The sequence below is a fragment of the Sphaerodactylus townsendi genome, linkage group LG05 (genome assembly GCF_021028975.2).
Source record: "Sphaerodactylus townsendi isolate TG3544 linkage group LG05, MPM_Stown_v2.3, whole genome shotgun sequence".
NCBI lineage: Eukaryota > Metazoa > Chordata > Lepidosauria > Squamata > Sphaerodactylidae > Sphaerodactylus > Sphaerodactylus townsendi.
In genome coordinates, this window is record NC_059429.1 from 15,638,649 (window position 1) to 15,662,743 (window position 24,095).

Consider the following 24,095-nt stretch of genomic DNA (forward strand, 5'->3'; position numbering starts at 1 on the left):
GTCTTGCTGCAAAGAAGAAAAGAGTGCCTGCTGCCAGAAGAGGTTTTCCTCCTCCTTCTCCTTGGCCCAGTTCAGGGCGACTGCCTCGCCCTCCTGAGTTCTGTGCAATTCCCCCTCTCCTTCTGGATCTGGATCCTTAAAGGATCCGTCCTCTGATCACCATTGTTTCCATTTACCAGATAAAGTCAGATGGATTTTTAGGGGTTGCTCACAGCTCATTACATGCTACACAGTTGAACTGCGACTGATACATCCTGAGTCGGAGGACACCATGTGGGTGTTTCCCACCTTGAGCTCAGGGAGGCAGGAAATGACACCAGCATTCCTCTTCTCCTCACGTTGGAATGCTTTTGCTCTCCAGTCCTTTGCTGCCTTTGAGGGGAGAAGCGGCTGGTAGGGTGCCACACAGTTGAATTGTGGCTGATGCATATATTCCTGAGCAGTGGGCTCAATAGCTTTCACGGGTAACGAAAATGGGCCTAGCTCTTGTGCAGGCTGTCCATAGGGGGTTCTGTTTTAAAGCTGCAATGCAGGGGTATGGGCCCAGCATCCTTTGGCTGACTTTGGCTCCTTGGCTGCCAGTTGGTAATCATGGTTGGGGAATATTTTTCAAAGCTGAGCTGTCTCTCAAGTTGCAGCCTTGCTCAGCACACCACCCTTTCCTGATTCCTCACATTCACCACCCACGGTTCAATTAACCTGTTGGAAAGGCTGTCAAGAGCTGCACGATGTTCTCCTTGGAGGGCTGTAGGGGGCACCACTTCCCTCCAGACGGCAGAGCATAAATCCGATTGCACTTTGCAGGGTCAGGGAGAAATCCAATTTGACTTTTTCATTTGGTCGGTTTGTTTCTCTGCGGGAATTCAATATTCCTTTCCACGCAGCGCCTCGAAGACAGCTTTGTCTTGAAGATTGCTTACCCAGATGCACCCAGGACTATTTCTGGCTGGATCTGGTTACTTTGGTTTATTTTATTCTAAATAAATGAAAGTGTAAATAAGACTCTCGGAATGCAGGCTTCTGGGAAATGCTGTGTACAGACATCCGCTAACACAGACTTCTGCATGAGGAGTCTTAACGGCTTCATCTCATTCTGGGCTTAATCATTTTGTAGAATTCCGTGTTGAACTCTGGCTTATCTGATTCCTCTCTGCCCTGCACCCGCCCCAACGTGTTCAGCTCCAGCCAGTAAGCTCTACTGGTATTTAATACGAGGGTCTCCAGGTTGGGGGGGCTAGCTGAGGAATCTTTCTCATGAGGGTTGCAATTTCCCTGTCCCTGCAGGCACCACACACTCTCTCCCCTGCCAGGATCCTATTAGCTGGGAGATTGACCTTTGATAGGGTTCTTGTAGGTGAAAAACAATCTCTTAAGAAACAAATTGGTGGCTGGGATGTTGGGGGGGGGGGGAGGGTGGCATTTGGTCTGGGGAGCATCTATTAACTATTGGTCCTTGAATGGACTTGATAACTTCATTCATGAAGCCTGTGGGGGTGGGGGTGAGTTCATAAATTCTCTCCAAGTGCAATAAAGGAAGCTGTCTCAGTGCAGCTGCTGGCCAGACCCCCTTGAAGGTTGGCAGGAATTTGAGAGAGTGCTTGTGTGTGCTGGATTGTACATAAAACAAATGGCCAGGTGGCAGCTTGTGGGTGAGTGGAGGACTCTCTTGTTTTATGGGTGGTCCTCTGTCAGGACAGAAAAAATATTGGGGCATCTGTCCACCCAAGGAAGAGGCATATGATCCCAGACAAGAATAGACAGCCACTGGTTTAACTAGGGTGGGGCAGGGAAAGGCAGATGCCCCAGCCGCTGCGTATGGGGGGCGCAGGGCAGTCCGGAGCTCCCGCCACACCCAAGAAAGACCCACCTGAGAGGTGTAGCAGGGCCAGCTGTGCTTGTTGCTGCCCATGCCTCTCTTTACCTGCGTTCCCCTCTCTTTCTCATTCACGCTCTCGCTTGTTTGCTCTCATTTGCACTCTCTTGCTCTCTGGCACTTGTGCGTCTCCCTCTCTTCCTCAACCTTGCTCTCATGCTTGGAGCTGAATCCATGGCTCCCCCCGCCCCCCCGAGCTTGCTCAAGACCACATCTCTTTGGCCTTGGGCAGGAAAAGGAAGCACACACCCCCTTCAGATCCCAGGGGTTACATACCTCACTGATGCCTGCCAAGGTGGGGAAATGATCCCCAGAGAAGAGAGTAATTGCCTTCCTCACCCTCCTCTTCCTCTGGAAGGGGGCAGGGCAACAATCTGAATCCATCTACTGTCGCACAGGGAGGAAAGGGGGGCAGGCCCACTCCACCAGGATTGCAGCTTTTTGGTGTGGGGGGTCCTTCCTTCAACCCCTCTAGGCCGGACCTGGGGGGGGGGGCATTTCCTTGATGCTCTGCTCAGGGGCAATGGGAGGGTTCACTTCCACTGCTAAGAGGTGGGACCCAAAAGACTCTTCCCCCATCTCCTGAGGCCCCAAGAAACCAGCATTTGTAAAAGGGGCTTTCCTGTCAGGATTGGCTCTGGGATAATTTCTCATGAAGGTCTTTTGGGTTCAAAGGGGGACCGAAACTCTTGGTGAAGCTATTGGAGGATTTTATTTGTTTGTTTATGTTATTCGTAGTCCACCTTTCTCACAGGGGCTCAAGACAGATTACAGATAGTGAGTCAGTACAATCAACTGTCTAAAAGATGGGTGTCACATGTTGGAGGGCGAGTGTAATTCCACTGCTTGGTGATAGCAGTGAAATAACCCAGTAGAGGTGTCCTCAGTGGCGGGCTCTAATAAAGGTGGCAGATATCTCCTCGGTACTGTTTCAGGGTGGGAAAACTGGCACACGAGGGGAAGGATTGACCCTTTGGGTTGGAGTCTGAATGGGAATCAAGCCCCAAGGTTCGCACCACTTCGGCAGAACCGGTTGTTAAAATAGTGCTTGTAAACAACCAGTTGTTAAATTATTTGAATCCCACCACTGCAAGCTGCACTGGGAATTTTAAGGAAAAATCTCACTGGGAGTTTTGTGCTGGGAACTCCCCACATCTTGTCTTGCCTTGGGAGAGGAAGCGGAAGTGAGTGTCAGTGCCTCAGCTTTAAAACAGATTTGTCCTCTGGAACTGCTCAGCAGCAGCAGCAGCAGCAGCAGCAGCAGCAGCAGCAGCAGCAGCAGCAGCAGCAGCAGCAGCAGCAGGCCCTTGCTTTCACATCCTGCACGTGAGCTCCCAAAGGCACCTGGTGGGCCACTGCGAGTAGCAGAGTGCTGGACTAGATGGACTCTGGTCTGATCCAGCAGGCTAGTTCTTATGTTCTTCACTGGGGCCGTTTCAAGTGTCAGACAGTTTGTGTTGTATTTTGTAGGATGCATCTCTCCAGACCCTGAAGTCTAAAAACAAACATGATCTTCTTGCCTTTGTGTGGCCACGGATTGATTTCATGCCCTCAATTTTGGCTGGTAGCCGGTCTTGTATGTAAAACGTCAGGGCCACTGGCAGATTTCTTGTCCATCTCATATCCACATTGCAGCTGTCAATTTTACAGGAGTGTGAAGCAGAGAGAGGGAGCGTTCCCCAACTGATACCTCTGTCCCCCAGCCCCAAATTTACCTTTTGGAGAATCGGGTTTGATTCCCCACTCCTCCACATGAAGCCTGGGTGACCTTGGTCCAGTCGCAGAGCTCTCTCAGTCCCACCTACTTCACAAGGTGCCTGTTGTGGAGGGCGGTGGGAGGAAGAGAAGGTGATTGTAAGTTGCTTTGAGGCTCATTTGTTTGTTTGTTTGTTTGTTTGACTTTTATACCGCCCACCCCCAGAGAGCTCTGGGCAGTGTACAATGACTAATATAATCTAAAATAACAAGAATAATGCAATTATTTAATGTAAAGAAAGAGCCAGCATGGTGTCATTGTTAAGAGTAATGGATTCCCCTGGCTTGCCCCCCCCCCCAGGCTTGGCCCCTCCCCAGTTTTTCTGCATTAAATGGGATGGGAGAGAAGGACTCCATACAGGTTTCTGCGGGAGCCCTTTTTGGATCTGACCCTCTTCCTTCTCTGCCGCCACAGGAGAGTGCAAGCCGAAGAGCCGTACCCCGAAAGTCAAAGGGGAGAGGAAGAAGAAGAAGCAGCACCCCCTGCTGTCCCAGCCCCCGCAGCTTCCTCTTCAGCAGCTTCTGCCTCCGCTGTTGCTGCCGCAGCCGTCTCCCTCCAGGCAAGAAGCAGAGCGGCAGGCCTCTCCAGAAGGCGACAGGCTGCAAGGCAAGCCCCCGCGATCCACCCCGGCAGCAGCCAGCACCCCGCCCATGCCCACCCTGGATCCCTTGGCTTCCGAAACCTCCGGAGAGGAAGCGGAGGCCAAGGCTCATCCCAGCGTACAGAAGCTTTACCTGGTTCAACGACCCAGGAAGTCCTCATCTCAGAAGAAGCGCATGTCCTGCCAGGAGATGCTGGAGAAGTTCCTGACGCAGGAGAAGCGGGTCGACCTCGGCATCAAAGGCGAGGAGAGCAGAGGCAACCCCGAAGGGCCTGCCGAGCCCAGTAAATTGCAGGTAAGGGTCCACGCAGGTGGGGGCTGCATTGCAATGGCTTCGAGGGCTGGTTGAGCAAAACAGTCTAGTTGCGATCCGGGCAGATGGTCCTTCTCCTGGGAAGCCCCCTGTTGCTTTAAACACAGCGGCAGCTTCTGTCTTTGAAGTTGGAAGCCGGCTTCAGCCATCGGTCAACCAAGCCAAACCAGATGCTGCTGGACAGACAGCAGGTTGAGCAGACATGGCTTATAGCAGTGGTGGCGAACCTATGGCACTCCAGATATTCCTGGACTACAATTCCCATCAGTTCCTGGACTTCAATTCCCATCAGCCCCTGCCAGCATGGCCAATTGACCATGCTGGCAGGGACTGATGGGAATTGTAGTCCAGGAATATCTGGAGTGCCATAGGTTCGCCACCACGGGTTTATCGCCTTAGCCCTCTCTGCAGATTTGCTTTGACTACCCAGACTGTCCCACAAGATGAGGCTGGATGGACTTTCCAAGTCAGTACCTGTAAGGCACCACACTCCGCAATGTCAAGCAAGGTCAAGGCCTGGCTTAGGGAACTAGACTTCCCAGCCCGTATGAGGCAGTTAGACCCCTTAATCTATTCAATTTGGCCTTGTCACCTGATCTCTTCCAGTTGGGTATAGCTCTACATCTGGGCAAAGGCAGCGAGTGACATGCTTTCTTCAATAATGGTCAGACTGACCAATTTTTAACAAAGATATCAGACTTAGTGGCAACTGGTTGGTGGAGAAAATATTTATTTATTTGAGTTTTACCCCACTCTCCCCCACCATAGCGGCCTCTGAGCAGCTTCCAACATATAACAACATTACAAATACAACGGAATTATGACACACACAAAAATTAGAAATTTAAAATCCTGTGACACTCAAACCAACCAAGGGTGGAGCAGTTCAGAAATAGTTCCCCATCCTCATGACCAACATGTAGCCCCAGTTACACCTTGTGGCAGGGAGAAGGGAGACCAGCCAGATGAAACCTCTCCTGTTTCTGGTATTTCTAATGCTTCATGTTCGCCATTTTCTGCAAATGATGTCAGAAAAATCTAGGGATTTTTTCTGACTTTTGACCCATGCATGCTGCAGGAGTCCCACGTAGTAATGCCACACCTCCTTAAATTTGGCTCTAGCCTCCTGCAAGAATCCACATAAGATAGTTTGCTGCTCAGGAGATAGTGTTGTGGGCTGCTAACATGAGATATCCCATCATTCTTCGGAGGACAGACTGGCTTTCTTCCTGAATGTGTGTTGCCTCTTTGGCTCTCTTCTCTTCCTCTCTCCTCCTCTGAACGTGTCTTCGGTTTTCACTTATAGCTGAGAAACAGGGACAGTCTTTTATTGGGCCGTGGCGATTGACTGCCCGGGGACCAGGACAGATGAACTCCCCGTCCAATCAGGAGGGCTGTGGCTGCGCTCTTGGCAAGGATTCAGGGGCTTTGTCAGCAGTGGGGTCGAGCAAACCCATCCCCCAGCCGAGCCCCTCTGTTTATGAAGCAGATCACGTGGTGCACAGGAAACCCAAACTGGCATGGCCACCTTTGTGCAATTGGATCCATTATTGCACCTGGTGCAGGTGGTGTTGGATCAGACATGCATTCTGACATGGATCTGGGCAGGCACATTTCTGGGTTGAGCTTGCAAGTCCCCCAACCCTGTTTGTTCTGTTCCCAGCTTTTGTGATGAAGCTTCGGTTGGGTGGTGATTAGCCTATTGGACAGGAGGTTTTGAGCCCTGCTGCTGTATCTCTAGCTTTTTAAAAAGCGTTTGGTAGTGCTTTATCATATGCTCCCTTCTCAGTGCGCCTCAGGGAGACAGTCAGTTACTCTTCCGTTGTGTCTGATGGGAAACTGAGGCAGCCAGTCCGTGGTGGAGGGCAGATCTGAGCCTGGGTGTCCAAATCCCGCCTCCCAGTGGGCCCTGCTAGTTCTATGGCAAGAGGCTGCCATTCTAGACTGTAATTAATTATTTGCATCCCAGGATGCAGCGTTGGTCAGTTGACAGCTCCTCGTTTCAAGCTGTTAGGCGTTCTAGTCATTCATGCCCCAGTTCTGCCTGAAAGCTGATGAGCATACTTCCTCAACTGACCTGGGGATGTTTGAATCAAGAGTGGGTTTGGTGCCCGTCTCAAAACTCCAGATTATTACCAAATGAATACGCCCGGGCCCCAATCCATTTTTGAAAAGAAGAGTTAGCCAGGTTATCCGTGGGAAACAAATCTCTTAGTAAACTTTCGTGTCATGGTGGAGTCGTTTTGCTACTAGTTTGGGGGCACGTGTGATACTTTCTAGTTTTTCCTTATGGCCGAGTAGAAGGGTTGATGTCTATTTCAGTGGATGAGTCTCTACACCAGGGGTCCTCAACATTGTTCCTGTGGGCACCGTAGCACCCACCAACTGGTTTCCTGGGTCCCACCAAATGTTTTTGGAAGGTGGGTGGGACCAGGTGGGCTGTTGGTCATTAGAGATGTGATTGGCAATGCAGGCTTTCTAACGTATTGCTTCGGCATCAGCTTCCCTCACAACACAAAAGTCTTCATGGTATAATTGAAGGTAAGCTGCGGCAGCCATTTTGTGGCTGGCTGTGCCTGCATGGCAGCCATTTTGTGGCAGCTCTTGCCATGCCATGTCATAATTCCAAAGGCGCCCACAGGCCTCAAAAGGCTGAGTACTCCTGTTCTACACTTTCACAAAGCTGGGGCAAGAGAGAGTTTCTTGCTTTCTTGGAATTTACAATAATTTATTTTCGTCTTGTTTACCTGCTGTAGTAAGGTGGCAAGAAAGGAAATCTGGTTAGCTTGCATGATTCTTTCTCCTTGAAGTACTGCAGTTTTCTCATAGTATGCTTGTTGAATTAAAATGGGAGCCGTGTTATTCAAATGCTAACAACTGTGTTTTTACAAGGGCCCCTTGCTGTCCTGGGTGCTCAGTCCCTGTTGCATGTAGTTCCTATCCTTGGCTTGAAAAGCAGGTTAAAGAGGTTCAGACAGCCTGTTTACCTCCTGATGAACAGCCTGGTGTCATTTGGATGTTGTCATCTGTTTGTTTTAGGAAGTTCCGTTTAATTTGGTCGTCACTCAGCAGAGATTTGACCCAGGACTTCACAAAACATTCCTAGAACACAAGTGGCGGCTGCAAGTTCCGTAATGGTGTGGCACAGATACTATGGCTGGGCAAAGTCTGGAAAATGGTAGACAGTTTAAAAACGGCATGTGCTGCCAGCTGTTGCTGCGGGACGGGAAGAAAGGCAGCAAAATGCGGTGGATAGCAAGCAGGTCGAATGTTGTGGATTTGCCTGTTTAAAATAAACCTTCGCTGCCATCACGAACCTACCTTGAGACTGAATGCTTTGTGCCGTGTTAGGGTTTGTTGAGATGTTCTGGGAGCCTGAGAAGCTCCTTGGTGAGACTTTTCCTGTCTATGTATCTCTTGTCTTTGTCCTGCAACACTTTGTCCTGCAACACTTTGTCCTGCAACATTCAGTCTTTGTCCTGCAACACTGGCTGAGGACCCAACTTTTGCTCTCCGGCCTACAAGAGAGCTGATCAATCCTCCTGTAGCCAGTGTTGTCTATCCCTCCATGTTCTTCTTCTCCAGACCGAGAGGGGTGTATAACTCAAGGATGTTGTCTGTGCTTGTTTTCTCCTCGTCGTCTTCTTTTGCAACTAAACTTTTCTCACAGCCAAATAGAGACTGTGCTCCAAAGCCATCCCCTAGAGACGTTCAAGCCTACCATCCACTGGACTCAAATTTCAATGAATGGCATGGATAAATAGTATGAAAGAAGGAAGCTCTGCCTGGCTGCTGTTCATGAATGCCAATCCCTGCCCAGTAACTTTTTTGGGGAAGGACTAGATGCTGGGCCTAGCACTCCAGATCTTCTCTTGTTCTCTTTTGAGACAAGAGGGTAAAGGTGGGGCGATCTTTGTAATGGGGGTGTTCTTCTTTCAGAACCTGTCTTTTCCTGAGGTAGAAGGAGGCGGGTGGTTTCAAATTAACCAGAAAGCTAGTAAAGTTGCATGGTCTTCTAAATCAGTCTTCTTCTCCCTCTCCCGTAATGCTGGAACTTGAAGGCATCCAATGAAGCTGATGGGCAGTAGATTCAGGACAGACACAAGGAAATGCTGCTTTAATCAACAGGCGATTAAAATGGGGAATTTGTTATAGTGATATAGAAGATAAAGCGATATAGAAGACATAGTGATGACCACAGGCATAGATGACTTCAAAAAGTGGATTGGGTAGATTCTTGGAGAAAATGTCCATCAGTGGCTACCAGCCGTGGTGACTAAAGGGAACCTCCGCATTCCAAGGCAGTTAGTCTCTGAATCACAGAGCCAGGAGGCAGTATCAGCGGATGGCCTTGACCTCTTGGCCCTATTCTTGGCCCTCCAAAGGAACAGGTTTGCTGCTGTGCGAGACACCGGTCAGATCCAGCAGGGCTCTTCTGATGTTATTATGTGGTAGTTGTTGACTATAAGATGACCTCCAGCCGGTGGCTACATGTTCCGCATTCCCGGCCCTTGTGTTCATACCTCACTTTGAAAACCAGTGTCCCTTTTAATGACATCTGGGTTGATCTTTGTGGGTACTCTGTGCAGCCCCACATTGGACTGCCCTTGCTTAGGCCTGCCACGGAAAGATTGTCTAGCTTTGTGCCTGCTCTGCAGCTCTGAAGAGCACTCCCTCCGCCTCCCCTTGGGAGAGAGGATTCCCGCCCAAATGGTCACGTGATGGGAGGGAGGGGGAGTGCTAGTCCCTCAGTTTTTCTTTCACCACCTCAGAGGAAAGGAGTTCATGCTTTAGCTCTGCTGATTCTTCCCCTCACACCACACCTCAGGCCCTGTGAGGCAGTTTTTTATCCAAATTGTGAGGTGTTTTCTCTGCTACCATGGAAATTGGAAAGGGCTCTGCCCCTTTTCATCAGTTTTTGCTTCAGCTCTGATGTTTTCTTTCCTCACACCAGGCCTCAGGCCCTGAGGGGTGGTTTTGTTGTTGAAATTGTCAGTTTTTTCTCCTTTATGGTGAAAGTTGAGAAGGGCTCTGCCCTTTTTGGGAACTTTTTTCCTTCAGTTCTGCTAATTCTTTACCTCACCTCAGGCCTCCGGCCCTGTGAGGTGGTTTTCTTTGTCAAAATTGTGAGGTTTTTTTTTTTCATTTCTACCACGGAGGTTGGGAAGGGCTTTGCCCTTCTTTCAAGAAGGTCTTGTTTCAGCGCTGCTGATGTTTTCCCCCTCACATCAGGCCTCACGCATTGTGGGGTATTTTTGTTAACAATTTCCAAGAGCCATGTCAATGACACTTTCAATATGGCTAATGCTGGTAGTCATAAGAGTTGCCTGTTTTGGTTCCAGCTTCATCTAGTTGGACACGTGTTCTAGACTTCGAGAAAGCTGAATTCAGTAAACTTAAGAAACTACTGGGCGTGATCCCATGGTTAAGAATACTAAAAGAGAAGGGAGTACAAGATGGATGGGAGTTTCTTAAAAGTGAGGTCTTGAAGGCACAATTTCAAACAGTTCCAGTGAGGAGAAAAAATGGGAGGTGTCTAAAGAAACCAGGATGGATGTCGAAAGAACTCTCAAGTGAGCTAAGATATAAAAAGGACATGTGCAAGAAATGGTAAAGGGGGGAAATTACTAAAGAGGAATTCAAACAGCCAAGAAAGGCAGAAAAGCTAAAGCTCACAATGAGCTCAGACTTGCGAGAGATGTTAAAAACAATGAAGACTGGTTTTGGATATGATAGGGTCACTGTGTGGAGAAGATGGTGAAATGCTAATTGGAGACAGGCAGAACTACTCAACACCTTTTTTGTCTCATTTTTTTCCCAAAAGAAAAACAGTGCTCAACTGGGGGGAAATGGATCAGAAGATACAGTAGGGGAAATTCAGCACAGAATAAATAAAGAGCTAGTACAGGAATACCTGAATACTTTAAATGAATTCAAATCTCCAGGGCCTGATGAACTACATCCCAGGGTATTAAAAGAACTGGGAGAAGTAATCTCAGAACCGCTTGGTATAATCTTTGAGAACTCCTGGAGAACAGCGAACTGGAGGAGAGCTAATGGTGTCCCCATCTTCAAAAAGGGGAACAAAGAGGACCCAAACAATTGCTGCCCAGTCAGCCTGACATCAATACAGGAAAGATTCTAGAGTAGATCATTAAGGAGACATCTGTGCCTAGAGTCTACCCATCTCTGGCAGTCACCAATAGAACAGGGGCCCTTCCTGTTGGCCATTCACAATGCCAGCACCCGATTTACCATCACTGGCACGCTGAGCCAGCATTACCTACCCTACCAGGTTTGGTCCCTGAACTCAGGAAGCTGCTCCAGCATTTTGAAAAAAATGTGAATCAATCTGTCCACTTTGCAGGATAACATTGATTGCAGGAGATGCTATTTGAGAACTGGCATTGGCACAACATCAACGGGGGATGTGTTCCACTTTCATTGAAGCAGGAAGTTTCTCTTCCCACTATTCATCCTACTCTACTATGGTAGACAAACGCAACCCAACAAGTTTTGGAACATTCTCAACACCCGTCTTGGTAGCAGGCATCCTTGGCTCCCATCCTAAAATCCTTGGCCTGGGGTGTGACTTCCAGGTTCCTTTCTGCTCCAGACTACTCCTGGTGGGTCCTCTGCTGCACCACGACGCGTGAGCACTCTGCCTAACAGCTTGGCCACTGCAGCCTTTGGAAAGTAGCCTGTTAGAATGAAGGCGATCTTACCATCCAGAAAAGAGTCCTCCACAAAGTCCTAGGACAACAGTTGAGCCCTTTTTGTTTTGTGGGTACAAGGACAAAAAGTTGTATCTGAATCGTGTGACTTACCTGTGTTTGATTACCTCCTTCACCTGAAAGACTCTGGTCTTTCTACATCCTCAATTAAAGCTTTCTACATCCTCAATTCCCCTCTTTGCCCACCCGCCCTGCACTCAAGTGTCTACAGAGCATTCCACTGCCTATTAACAGACCTGTGCCACAGTGGAATTTGACTTTGATTCTCATTGGGTTAATGGGATGCCATTTTGAACCTATGACCTCCAGTGACTGATCACTCCTGTCCTATGAGACTGCCTTCCTCATCTTCCCCTCTGCAAAGAGTGTGGGTGACTTGTGGGCTCTCAGGTACAATCCACTTTCAATGGATTCCATCAAGAAAGCATGCTGTGGTACCTCACTCTAGGGCATACCTAAGCTGCTTTCAGCATTCCACACGGGTCAGAACATGGTGTGACCGGTGTTCTTCCCTAGTCCGTCTCACCCAGTGAAGCAGTCCCTGCACACATTACACATACATAGGGCATTGATTTTCAACCTGCATCGCGCTGTGGACAAAGAGCAATAACCTTTTCATTCTGGTGGGGGACCACATAGAGCGCTAGCATCTGTCTCAGCTGTCCACGTGAACATCCAAGCCCATGAAGTTGACCTACAGCTCATCAGAGGTGGTTTGGTCATTGGGAGTTCATGCTCACTCTACCAGAGAGCAGGTACTGTCAGCTGCAATCAAATGCACACAGTCAGGACATTTACAAGGTGGCCACATGACCCTCCCTGATGTCCGTTTTTTGATATTATTCTGTGGACGTTGACTCCTGCAGGGAGGCTGCAGCGGGTTAAGCAGTTCTGTGGGCATTAGTAAAATAGACAGCCTCACTCCTACTGCGAACCTACTTCAGCATGCTGGTCTCCCAATGTGGGACCGCACAGAATACCCACGATGATGAAATACAGAGTTGCACTTCCCTGTATCTGTAGTTCATCAAGTGGGTTTTTATGCCGACACACATCTCTCCCTTCCACCCTGCCATGGGCTGCTGTTTTTTTTACTGGCTTTCCAGGACTTTGTTGTCTAGCCATCGTGGTAGGAGAACTGAGGGAATAGCACTTCTCCCCTTTCCATCACGTGACCACTTGGAAAGTGAGTTCTCTTCAGAGCTGCAGAGCAGACAGAAAGCTTGAAAGTCTTTTCCATGGCAGGCCTGCACGAGCACAGTCCAATGTTGGGCTGCATAGAAACCCTCTCAATGAACTGCAGTTACAGGTAAGTGCAACTCTGTATTTTTGAGAGAACGCTGCCATCATGAAAGGAACATGGAGACGGAAGGAGCGTGGATTTCATCAGGCTTTCCTCTACAGTCATGACGCCTTAAAAAAATGAAGGAGCAAAACAGATGTTGAGAGCTGAGGATTCTGGGAAGGGCACTGCTGTTGGGGAAGGATGGGTCTGTTTAAAGCAGATCTGCCGCAGTGGTCTTTGGCGTAAGACCAACTTGGCGGAAGTCTGGCTACTCTTCCTCACCCAAAAAAATCCAGCGAGGAGGAAGAGGAGAGCATGACGATGTTGTCAGGTTTTTTCCTTGTGCTGAAGGGTTAACTGTTTGCTACTCTCCGCCCCAGAAAGGTGAAGAAAGTGGTCTAAACCTGTAGTGCTTGCCAGGCTTTGGGGGTGAATGGATTGGGCTGTGTCGTTGCACGTGCCACTGTCAGTAACCCGCCTTACCCCTATTGCAGGCTGCCCCGCGCTCGGACGATATCACCTTGTGGAGGATTCCTAAAAGGGAGAGGCGGGAGTTGTTCAAGCGAGTTAGAGGCCACCCGGCTCGGTATGCTGCGGCTGTGTTCTCCCGGATGGTCCCGCCAGATGAGCTGCGGCGGTGGCGAGGTGCTGTTAGCTATCGCGGGGGCAGAGGCAAGCGTGCTTTGCCGCACAACGTGGTGGCCCGTTTGAGGCGCCTTTTGCACCGGCAGTTCTGGGACATAGTGGCAGCCGACTGGAGGAGGATCCGGTCGGAAATCAACAAGATCCTGGGGACTTAGTGGGGCAGTCTGCCGGTGCCCCTAACCCCCTTCCCCTTCTGCCCGCTACTGGATGGCTTTTCGTAGTGTCACGGTAAAGACGGGATCTTGCCTTGCTGGCCTAGGACTTCTTCCGGCACGCTGTGCCTGAAACTCCCAAAGAGACTGTGCCTGATTGAGTGCCTGATGCCAAAGGAGACCTGTTGAGTGCCTGATGCCAAAGGAGGACTTCCGTGCATGCTGCTGGCCAGCATGGGAGCATAGCAGATGTGGTGTGACTGACTGTCCAGGTTACAATGTGCCTGTGGCAATAAAAATGGCTTATTTTTAATTTTAACGTTAAGGTGTTTGTTTTCCTCTCTGTACTTGTGATTCCCCCTTTTCCCCCTCTTTTGTGCCCCCTGATATTCTGGGGGTTTACCTGTTGTCACTTGAAGATCATTTGGCGAAAGATCGTCTGCTGAGTTCTGCCAGCCATAGCACCTTTGGGTCCTTATGAAGGCTAATGGTAGGAAGGGCTTGTAACGTGATCTGGTTACCTCCCTTTTCAAACTGGAAATCTGTGGCCCAGTTTTTGACCTCGGTGACCCATGAACTCTGCTTTCAGCAAAGATTGGCCTTTCAGGATTTCATCATGTTTTCTTAAGATTGTGCAATACTGTTTCAGGGGAGGAACCATGGCGGCTGAGGATGGCCCCTTGCTGTGTGGGCAGCAGGAGGAGAAGTAGGAAGCGGTGGAGGCTTGGGGGACCTGAGCCAACCATGTTTTTATTTATTTATTGTATTTATTTATTATTAGTTTTATATACCGCCCTCCCCCTGAGGGCTCAGGGCGGTTCACAACAGGTTAAAACAAACATTAAAACATAATTTAATATCAATTATATAAAAACAGAACCCATTTTAAAATGTGGATGGTGTCTAACTACTCCCCTCCCCTCCTTGTGCCCACGGGAGGCCAGATGACATGGTAGATGTTTTTGTTTTTTAACCAGGCTGGCCAAACGCCTGGCGGAACAGGTCCGTCTTGCAGGCCCTGCGGAAACTCTGTAAGTCCCGCAGGGCCCTGATCTCCCCAGGGAGCCTGTTCCACCAGGTAGGGGCCAGGGCTGAAAAGGCCTTGCCCCTCGTCGAGGCCAGCCTGATCATTTTGGGGCCAGGGATCATGAGTAGGTCCTCCTCCGAGGAGCGGAGGGGCCTACCGGGGCAATATGGGGAGAGGCTTTCCCTCAGGTATGCACATGGAGTGGTTAAAGTGGCTTATGCATAGGAGCCTTGTGGTGCAGAGTGGACAGCTGCAGTACTGTAATCAAAGGTCTGCTTGCAACCTGAGTTCGATGCCGACAGGAGTTGGTTTCAGGTAGCCAGGTCCAGTTCACTCAGCTTTCTGAGGTCAGTCAAATGACTACCCAGCCTGCTCGGAATAAAGCGTAGAAGACTGAGGAAGGCGATGGTAAAACCATCCTATTAACCATCATGTCGAGACATCATCCCGTGGGTCAGTAATGACCTGGTGGTTGCACGGAGGACTACCTTTACTGTGCACTGAATTAGCAGCTTAGAAGAGCTGGGGGGAAAAAACATACCCAGTTCACCAACCAGGTTCCAGTGTTTTTAATGGTGGGAAAAATGACCGTGTAGCCCAGAGCGGATAGACAGACGCAAAGAGTACGTGGAGAAGAGTACTTGCAGTTTCCTTGTTGACAAAGACTGTTACTTCAGGAGAACAAAGTTAAATCATGAGTGATTCTCTATATAGAGAAATGATTTTTTTTGAAAGGGGGTCATGATCAAAGAATTACTGAGCTGCTTTTCCTCATCTTGGGGCAAAACCCCTTTCCGCACCCCAGAAAACTCTAGTTCCTTCCCCAAGTGCATCTATTCTCTCTCAAATTTAGAGCCGCCGATTCTCAGAAGCAACACTAGAGGTTGTTGGACTCAACAATCAGGCCAAAGGCTAGGCTGGAACTAGTTTTCTGCGTGGATTCATTTGTTTTACAGGAGCCCCCCACCCCTTCCATCAGAAGTGGTACAGTCTAGACATATCTACTCTCTTAGCTGTTCTTTCTGAACTAGACCTGAGCCTCAATTATGAAAGTTTAGATTTCTCCGTGATGTTTTAGGATACCCATGTTAGTGATTTCAACTACGAGTCCACAGCAGAAAATTCTAGGCTCTGCTTACCCCTCCAGAGTAAAAAAAATGTTATGATCTTGCACATGCAGCCTCGTTCTGCAGCTTCTGTGTTCATCAGTGGCTCCCATCCCTTGTTCCATGAATTTCCTTGGTTCCACAGTCACTCGAAACAATAAGTTGATTTTTAAGGGTCAACCTTTTTCTCCCTCTCTCTGTGTTGTACAAAGAATTTTGATGATGCGAAGGTGGCCTACTGCAGACCTCAGAAATGCAAAGCACTACTTTTCCACATAACTTGCTCCTTAGAGTGGTTTTAGCCGCGTTGAGCATGCATCGCTAGGCAGCCCTCTCTTTGACAAAGCATTTCTTGCACTGTTGGCTCCATGGGATTAAATCGAAGTGCATATGTATGGGCAGGTAGGTGTGATGCTGCATACATTTTATTATATCACTGGGAAGGTGTCTGAATATTCTAGAACACCTTCAAGAGGCAGATGAGAGAGAAACCTACGTGGAAAAAGAGGGGGATAGCAATGGAACTCTTGTGGAAGAGCAACCATGAGGGCGCTGTGAGCATCTTTTTCATTGCTGCTCCTGTCTCAGTGGCGTAGTGGTTAAGAGCAGGTGCGCTCTAATCTGGAGGAACCAGGTTTGATTCCCCGCTCTGCTGCCTGAGCTGTGGAGGCTTATCTGGGGAATTCAGGTTAGCCCGTGCACTCCCACACACGCCAGCTGGGTGACCTTGGGCTAGTCACAGTTCTTCGGAGATCTCGGCCACACCTACCTCACAGGGTGTTTGTTAAGGGGGGATGGGGAAGGAGATTGGAAGCCCCTTTGAGTCTCCTACAGGAGAGAAAGGGGGGATATAAATCCAACACTTCTTCTTTTTCTTCAAATCAGAGCCTGAGTTGACCTGCGCTCTCCTGTCCAGAGGCCAGAAATTTATTCAGCCTCATGAACCCTTCAGTGGATTTCCACGTTGAGCATTCAAGCATGGACTTCCGCAGGAGTGAAACTGAGCCTTTCGCTGTACGTCAGTTGCAATTTGGCAGGCCTGCCAGAGTCAAAGCGGGCTTTGTGATGAGACAGGTGGCTGTCCCTGTCTGGAGAGCCTTTCCAGCACATGCCTCCAGCTGCTCCACTGCTAAAGCGCTGGTACATTTCTTTAAAAAGCTCTTTTTGCTGCTTTTAAATAGCTCTTCGTTACTTTCCAAATACTCCTCTGTGACTGGAAATGGTTGTGTTTTGTCCTGTCCCTGCCAAAGTTAGTGAATGATTGTCTTCCTCCTCACAGCTGCACAGACTGTTCTTTTTTTTTTACTTTGGTATGTGATTCAGCTGCCCGAATACCTTTGTTTCGGTTTTAAAAAGCAAGCTTGTTTCTAGTCCTCGTGATGGTTGAGAGAGGCATGAGAAATGTGCAGCCCTTTTCCTAAGCAAACCTGGGAAGTGGATGGTGGCTGAGCAGGCCTTTCCCCTCTTTCATAGCTAGCAGAACATAAGAACAAGCCAGCTGGATCAGACCAGAGTCCATCTAGTCCAGCTCCCTGCTACTCGCAGTGGCCCACCAGATGCCTTTGGGAGCTCACATGCAGGAGGTGAAAGCAAGGGCCTTCTGCGGCTGTTGCTCCCGAGCACCTGGTCTGTTAAGGCATTTGCAATCTCAGATCAAAGAGGATCAAGATTGGTAGCCAGAAAAGGAATTAATTATATCAACCAAAGAAATGCAGATGACCTTAACTTGTGTGATCCAGGCACGGATTTGAACTTTCTCAGTGGCAGATTGTGGCCCTTTCTGTTCCCTTCAGTTCTGACTCATGGCTTGATGCTGGCCTGTTCAACTGCAGACCAACTGCACGGAGGGGGGTTTGTGGTATTTCAAGTAATGTGTGTGCCTGTGGTTGGTGTTTGTCTTTGCTAGACCACCTCTACTTTCTCAAAACTGAAGATGGAGATCAAGAAGAGCCGTCGCCACCCGCTGGGCAAGCCTCCCACACGCTCCCCGCTCTCTGTGGTGAAGCAAGAAGCCGCATCCAGCGATGAAGGTAAGGTACCGGGGTTTGTGCTCAGTGCTCATGCCTTTTACTGGCGGGAATGGTCGCAGTCCCTCTCTGAAAGCAAGTGGGCCATCCCCTGTGCTTTGAAGCAGGAGGCTGGGAGAAACTCTCTGATTTCCAGATTGGGTCTCAGTAGGATCCCTGTGAATTCTTCCTATACCCCTCCTCCCAATTCCACTGGGTGAAGGCGATGAAGGCGACAGCTGGCAGCCAGCTTTTCTCTTAGTACCTGTCTTATTTCTTGACTTTTGGGACTTCAGCCTCTGAGCACATCAGCTTGCCGGATCTTGCACAAGACTTCACCTCCCACCCGGAGAGCAGCCTTGCCACAAAGCGCTGTTCCTGCTCAGAGGCCGCAGAGCTGTCAAGTTTGGCTCTGTCAAACAGTGACTTTTCCTGCTCCCTGTCAAGGAAGTACAAGCATCTGACTTTAGTGTCTCATTCAGGTGTTAACAAGCACACTGCACAAAAAGGTGGATGGTGGCCCAGGGAGGGGGCACGTTTGTGAGCATTCAGGGACAAGTAGTACTCTGTGTGAGTCAGTCCATGCAGACAGGTTGTTGACCTTACCTTCGGCTTAACCCTGTGAATGTCCTTAGATCTCAGGCTCATGCCCTTCATGGAGCGGCAGGTAGTCGGAGCCTCTCCTGACATAAGGCAGGTGGCGGCTTCCTGTTTTCATCTTTTGCTTGCTCCGTGCCTTCTCTTTACAAGGATGGTATTTCTAGGCACCAGACTTGGAAGCCGTTTTGGAGGGCCAATGAGCCAGCAAGCTGTAGTGGTTAAGATGGGTGGACTTCAATCTGGTGAACTGGATTTGTTTCCCCACTCCTGTACATGAAGCCTGCTGGGTGACCTTGGGCTAGTCACAGTTCTCCCTGAACTCTCCTCTCCACCTTCCTCACAAGATGTCTATGGTGGGAAGAGGAAGGGAAGGAGTTTTGTCAGCCACCTTGAGACTCCTTACAGGAAAAAGAGGTGGGGTATAAATCCAAACCACTATTCTTCCTCGTCGTCTTCTTCAGAAGGGTGAGAATCATGAAAGGGTAAATGGAAGCTGTTGAGCCTTAGTGCTAGGGGAGTGGGCATGCAGTCTCAGTTCTTTTTCAGTCCTCGATAGGGCTTAAGGGGAATTTATCAGCTGACGCCCAAAACTTCCACATGGGCAGAGAAAAGATTCTGCTGGTGGTGCCACTGTGACTTGGGTGGTTGCCCCTGCTGGCTTGCTTCACTTGGAATCCTCCTCTTGTTCTCCAGAAACTCTTCCCTTCTCTGGCGAAGAGGATGTCGGTGATCCTGAGCCACTGAAGTCCTTGCTTTCCCTCCAGTGGAAAAACAAAGCGCTCAACTTCCCAGCAGAGAGGAAGTTCAACGCATCCGCTGCGCTGAATGAGCCGTACTGCGCCATCTGCACCCTCTTCTACCCGTACAACCAGGTAATGCTGCTTCTCAGCAGTGTCAAAACATAGGGTTGAAGGAGACTTTTCTGGAAACTCTGGTTTGATAAGTAGGTGAGATTCTAGAACTCTTTAAACTGTACTACCCTCTGTAAAAAGGGGTTAGGGGGTTATTTTTTTATCACTTTCCTCCCCTTACCCCAAAGTTCAGTGAAGAGATGTCAACCCAACCCTGCCCTGAATTCATTTTTTTATTTGATTCTTTTTATGCTGCTTCCTAAAAACTAGCCTGATCTCATCAGATTTTAAAAGCTAAGCATGGTCAGATTTGGTTGTTATGTGGATGGGAGACCACCAAGGAAGTCCAGGGTCGCTACCAAAGACAGGCAATGGCAAATCACCTCCGTTCATCTCTTGCCTTAAAAACCCCCTGCAGCTGCCATAAATTGGCTGCAACCTGATAGCAACTTCTACTCACCAAACCTCAAAGTGGTTCTGGTGTGTTTTCCGGGCTGTGTGGCCATGGTCTGGTGGATCTTGTTCCTAATGTTTCGCCTGCATCTGTGGCTGGCATCTTCAGAGGGGTATCACAGAGGGAAGTCTGTGAAGAGGTGTATCACAGTGTGTAACAGACTTCCCTCTGTTAACCCTTCCCACACAGCCCGGAAAACCCACCACAACCAGTTGAATCCGGCCATGAAAGCCTTCGACAAAAACCTCAAAGTGATTTTTCAGTATGCAGTAAATAATTGAAACATCATCAGGTGCTAAAAGAGATACTGGTTCAGTGACAGAATCGTAGAGTTGGAATGGGCCATACAGGCCTTCTAGTCCAACCTCCTGCTCAATGCAGGGTCAGCCTAGAGCAGGGGTGTCCAACTCTGGCGCCCCAGATGTTTATGGACTACAATGCTGGCAGGGGCTGCTGGAAATCGTAGTCCATGAACATCAGGGGTGCCAGAGTTAGATACCCTTGTCCTAGGGCACAGGTGTCAAACTTGCACCCCTCCAGATGTTCATGAACTACAATTCCCATCGGTCCTTGCCAGTATAGCCAATGCTCATGTTGGGAGGGACTGATGGGAATTGTAGTTCATGAACATCTGGAGGGCTGCAAGTTTGACACCCCTGGCCTAGGGCATCGCTGACAACTGTTTGTCCAGCCACTGCTTGAAGACTGCCGGTAAGGGGGTGTTCACTGTTCCACTGTTGAGCTGCTCTCACTGTGGAAAAAAAATTCCTAATGTCTAGACAATACCTTTCCGGCCGTAATTTCTCATCCAACTTTACACCACAGGCATGTTTGGAAGAAGCGCCAACCCTCCCATTGTTAGGCAACTTGCTCCAGAGGGATGGACCTGCCACAGGAAATGTGCTAGCCTAGGCTGAGCTTTTCTTCACCGCTTTTAGAGAAGGAGACCCTGTGGGCCCAGGAGAGAAGACCGCAGTGGGGTTTCAACTAAGCAGCCCCCAGGCCATAAAGGGCTTCCAATGTCACCAAAAATAGTACCTTGAAGTGGGCCCAGAAACCGGTAACCAGCACAACGGATTCAGTATTGCCGTAACATGATTGATTTGACTCACCCCAGTAAACATGGGCTGTTGCCTTCTGCATCAGGTGTAGTCTATACATAGTCATCAAGGTGAGTCCTGCACAGAGTCCATTGATGAACGTGTCTTAAGGACACAGTAGCATGGACCAGTGGGACCAGATCAACCGTATCCCCTGAAAAAACCACTTGAAGCCAGAGTCCCGACAACTTCCTCATCTGTGGTGTCCAGACCAAGAATACCCTGGGGCTTTTTGCTCAATGTGGGTGGCGCCCCATCTAAATGAAAGGCATCCCATCTCCTCTCCCCTAATTCAAATTAACTGCCTGCACATGAGCAGGCTTCGTCATTCTTTCTTAGGTGGAAAGATGTAGAATGCAGATGTCCTGTATATCACGTGTATAAAAATGTAGACACCTGATCCTGGGCCGTCCATGTTTGACTCCATCCAGCGAGAACAAGAAAGCGGGGCAAGACAAATCAGAGCAAGCTGGACTGTTTGTGACTTCCATTTTCCCACGGCACACAGTAAATGGATGGCACCTGGGGCCATTAAGATAGGCTACCCCAGCACCTTTTAGCACCTTCTCCCTATAAGTAAGTGGCTCCCTTCGCACAGGAAAGTGTGGCCGGCCTCCCCCAGCAGTGGTGTGTTTGTGCCAGTGACACAGAGGAGTATTGGATGCGCCTCTCCCGGTAGCCTAAGCTGGATCTGGTTCTGGTGGGTTTTCCGGGCTGTGTGGCCGTGGTCTGATGGATCTCGTTTTTAGCGTTTTGCCTGCATCTGTGGCTGGCATCTTCAGAGGTGTATCACAGAGGGAAGTCTGTTACACACTGCGTCCAGACAGACTTCCCTCTGCAATACACCTCTTATGAAGATGCCAGCCACAGATGCAGGCGAAACGTTAGGAACAAGATCCACCAGACCACGGCCACACAGCCCGGAAAACCCACCACAACCAGTTGAATCCGGCCATGAAAGCCTTCGACAATACATAGTACATGGATCCTCTCTTCTTTTTTCCCATGAACCGTCTGCGTGGCCGTCTCCTATTGTCGCAGCTGGCAGTTTGCTAAATGCCACATATAAATAAGATACCGCTATTTCTGTAATCTTGCTTTTGCCGTCAGCTGGCGTCACATCTGCTCCTCTGACTGCAGCCTGTTTCTCCAAGGTTCAAAGAAGAGGGGTTAGCAGATGCCCTCCCACTCTAGCCTGATAAGCCTCCCGTGCAGAAACAAAGGCTGCCGTGCATCCGACTCTGTGTGAGCCCTTCCAGCTGGTGGCAGCTCTCGAAGGTGTTGTGCAAAGCTCTTCCTCAGTTGAGGCACAGAAGACCCTTTCAGTGGGAGATGTGGAGGATTCCACCTGCCACACAGGTGTTCCCCATCAGAGCTGTGGCCCCTCCCTGCCTGCCCACCTTCAGGCAGTCATTTGTAGTAAATTGGGCCTGAGGTTAAGTAATCAGGCGTGCACCCGAGCTATATATTTGGGATTTTCAAATTGTTGCTAATTTGTCAGACCCAAATTTGATGATCGCCTGGGAGACACGCTGTAGCGCACAGAGCAGCGGCAGAGGGGCGGAACAGAAGACTCGTCTCTGTAATTTGGGTTTAATTTTCCAATCGTTACAGTAAATAAGAGATAATATTTGGATGCGTTTTCTGGGCACAGTCCAACCTTCCTTGATTACCAGAAGGTGCTGCTGGGATTTCAAGTTCTGGGAACTTCTGCTTTAAAAAAGAAAAAGAAAACCACGAAGATGCAAATTTTGCTTAGTGACGGTTGCCAAGCGCCAGGCAGTTAAAGCAGCACATTTAATCCTTGCTACCTTGTGCTCCAAATTAAGTTGCTAAGGCTGGAGCCAAAATCCTTTACGGGGTTCTGTTCTTCAGAGTTTATAACATCCTTTAAGTAGAGCCAGATCAAAGGATCCGCCCAAGTACGAGCTGTCAGTTGTCCACAGAGATGTTGGGGGAATGGGAGGACTGTGATGGCTATCCTCACATATTTACTATACCCAGAGTCAGAGTTCTGCGAGGATTTTGTGTTTAAAGCAGGATCCATATGCCAGTAAGAGGGTGTCAGGGTGGAAAGGGGTGGGTGAGGGCCAGTGAGTCCTTGTCCTTCTGCCCGCCCCTTTTCTGCTGTAAGACTAAGAATCACAAATCCCACATTTACTGGTCTGGTCCTGGCTGCTCATCTTATTTGAGGGGCTCTCTCCAAGGCTGCTGTTGAGTGGGCTGCCTTTTTATTATTATTTTTTAACTTTGTTTCAAATTTATACCCCCACCCTACCCCGGAAAAAGCTGGGCTCAGGGCGGCGAACAACATCACGACAAGCACAACACCACATCACAAAACACCTAACCTACGTTCCAGTTTAAAACCACGGCATTTACATATCAGCAACTTGGCGGCATGAAACTTCCAGCTTCCCAGGTAATAAGTATCGGAGAGGATCTCCACAAAAGGACCTTCTCTCCATTGAAGTGCGCTATTTTAGGAATTATCTCCCCCCGCCTCCTAGTTCCCAATATATCAACATGGAGCAAGAAAAAAACGGGGGGTGGAAGGAAGGGAAAGGAAAAACGGAGGGGAGGGGGGCCAGGTTAGATGTCAATCTTCTTCTTCTTGGCTCAGCTCTGCTTTTCATTGCAGAATTTCTGACAGGCTCTTCTGGAGAGAGGCTCCGGCTGCAAGAGCGGAGAGGGTGCCAAGACAAGAGGCTGTTTTTAGCTGGTCTCCTTATGCCCTCCCCCCTCCTCAGATATTTTGCAGCTGCCACATTTGGGTGATCTGTGCCCTCCTTCTGCTTTAAAAGGAAGGAAAAACCTGGCTCCCTGACTTTGGAAAAAGCCTCACTCTGTTACTTCACTGTTGTTGAGGGACCAGTGGCTGCTGGCCTCCCTTGCTCACCTCTTCCTCTCTGCTAGTCTCTGCGACAGCCACGTTTCTCTCAACGGGGGCAGACACAAGATCATGCTCTTGCATGACCTGATACCTGGTGACTGTTAGCCCCTGGTTCTCTTTGCCAAAATGAACTGGAAAACCTCATGGCCCTTTGGGCGGGCATTGAGGTTTCTCTATAACCACCCCGTAGAAGAATGCAAAGGGTTACCATCCATGTGAGCTTGTATATGAGAACCAGGGCGCTAAAGTGATTTGCTGGTAGAGGTGGGTATTCTAGGTGTATTTGTGGTGAGTAGAAAAGCATAGTCTTGTCCGTGTGCCACAGCAAACTAGTCCTTTGTCCCTCCCTCAAGCCCCTTCCATTCTTCAGCGAAACATGCTGGCCCCCTGACTCCTGCCTCTTCCACTGTTCTCTCTCTCCTCGCTCTTCCTCTCCCATCCTGTGATCAAGTCCTGCCATTTCCCCTTTTCTTTCCCTGGCTTGGAAGACCCCCAGCCACAGAGAGTAGCGTTTGCTGCACTGGGCCTGCCGCTTGCAGGAAATTAATGTTGAACTGGAATTTCCCAAAGCCAAAGAAATTGGGCCCCATCTACGCTCGACAGATCTGCCAGTCAAACTTTTCTGTTCCCCCCTCCACTGCTTCCTTCTCCGTCTCCTCCCGGGCCACTGCCGCGCACTCTGCTTCCCACACCACCATC

General features: G+C 49.3%; 1 protein-coding gene across 1 annotated transcript in view; it reads left to right on the top strand.

Moving 5' to 3' along the window:
- The window catches only part of LOC125432792 (lysine-specific demethylase 4B-like), a 136,351-nt gene that overhangs the window by 84,371 nt on the left and 27,885 nt on the right, over positions 1-24,095 (top strand). Inside the window, 3 exon segments of the mRNA XM_048496731.1 lie at positions 4,044-4,525; positions 17,399-17,522; positions 18,792-18,970. Of these exon segments, the coding sequence (XP_048352688.1) occupies positions 4,044-4,525; positions 17,399-17,522; positions 18,792-18,970 (785 nt within the window).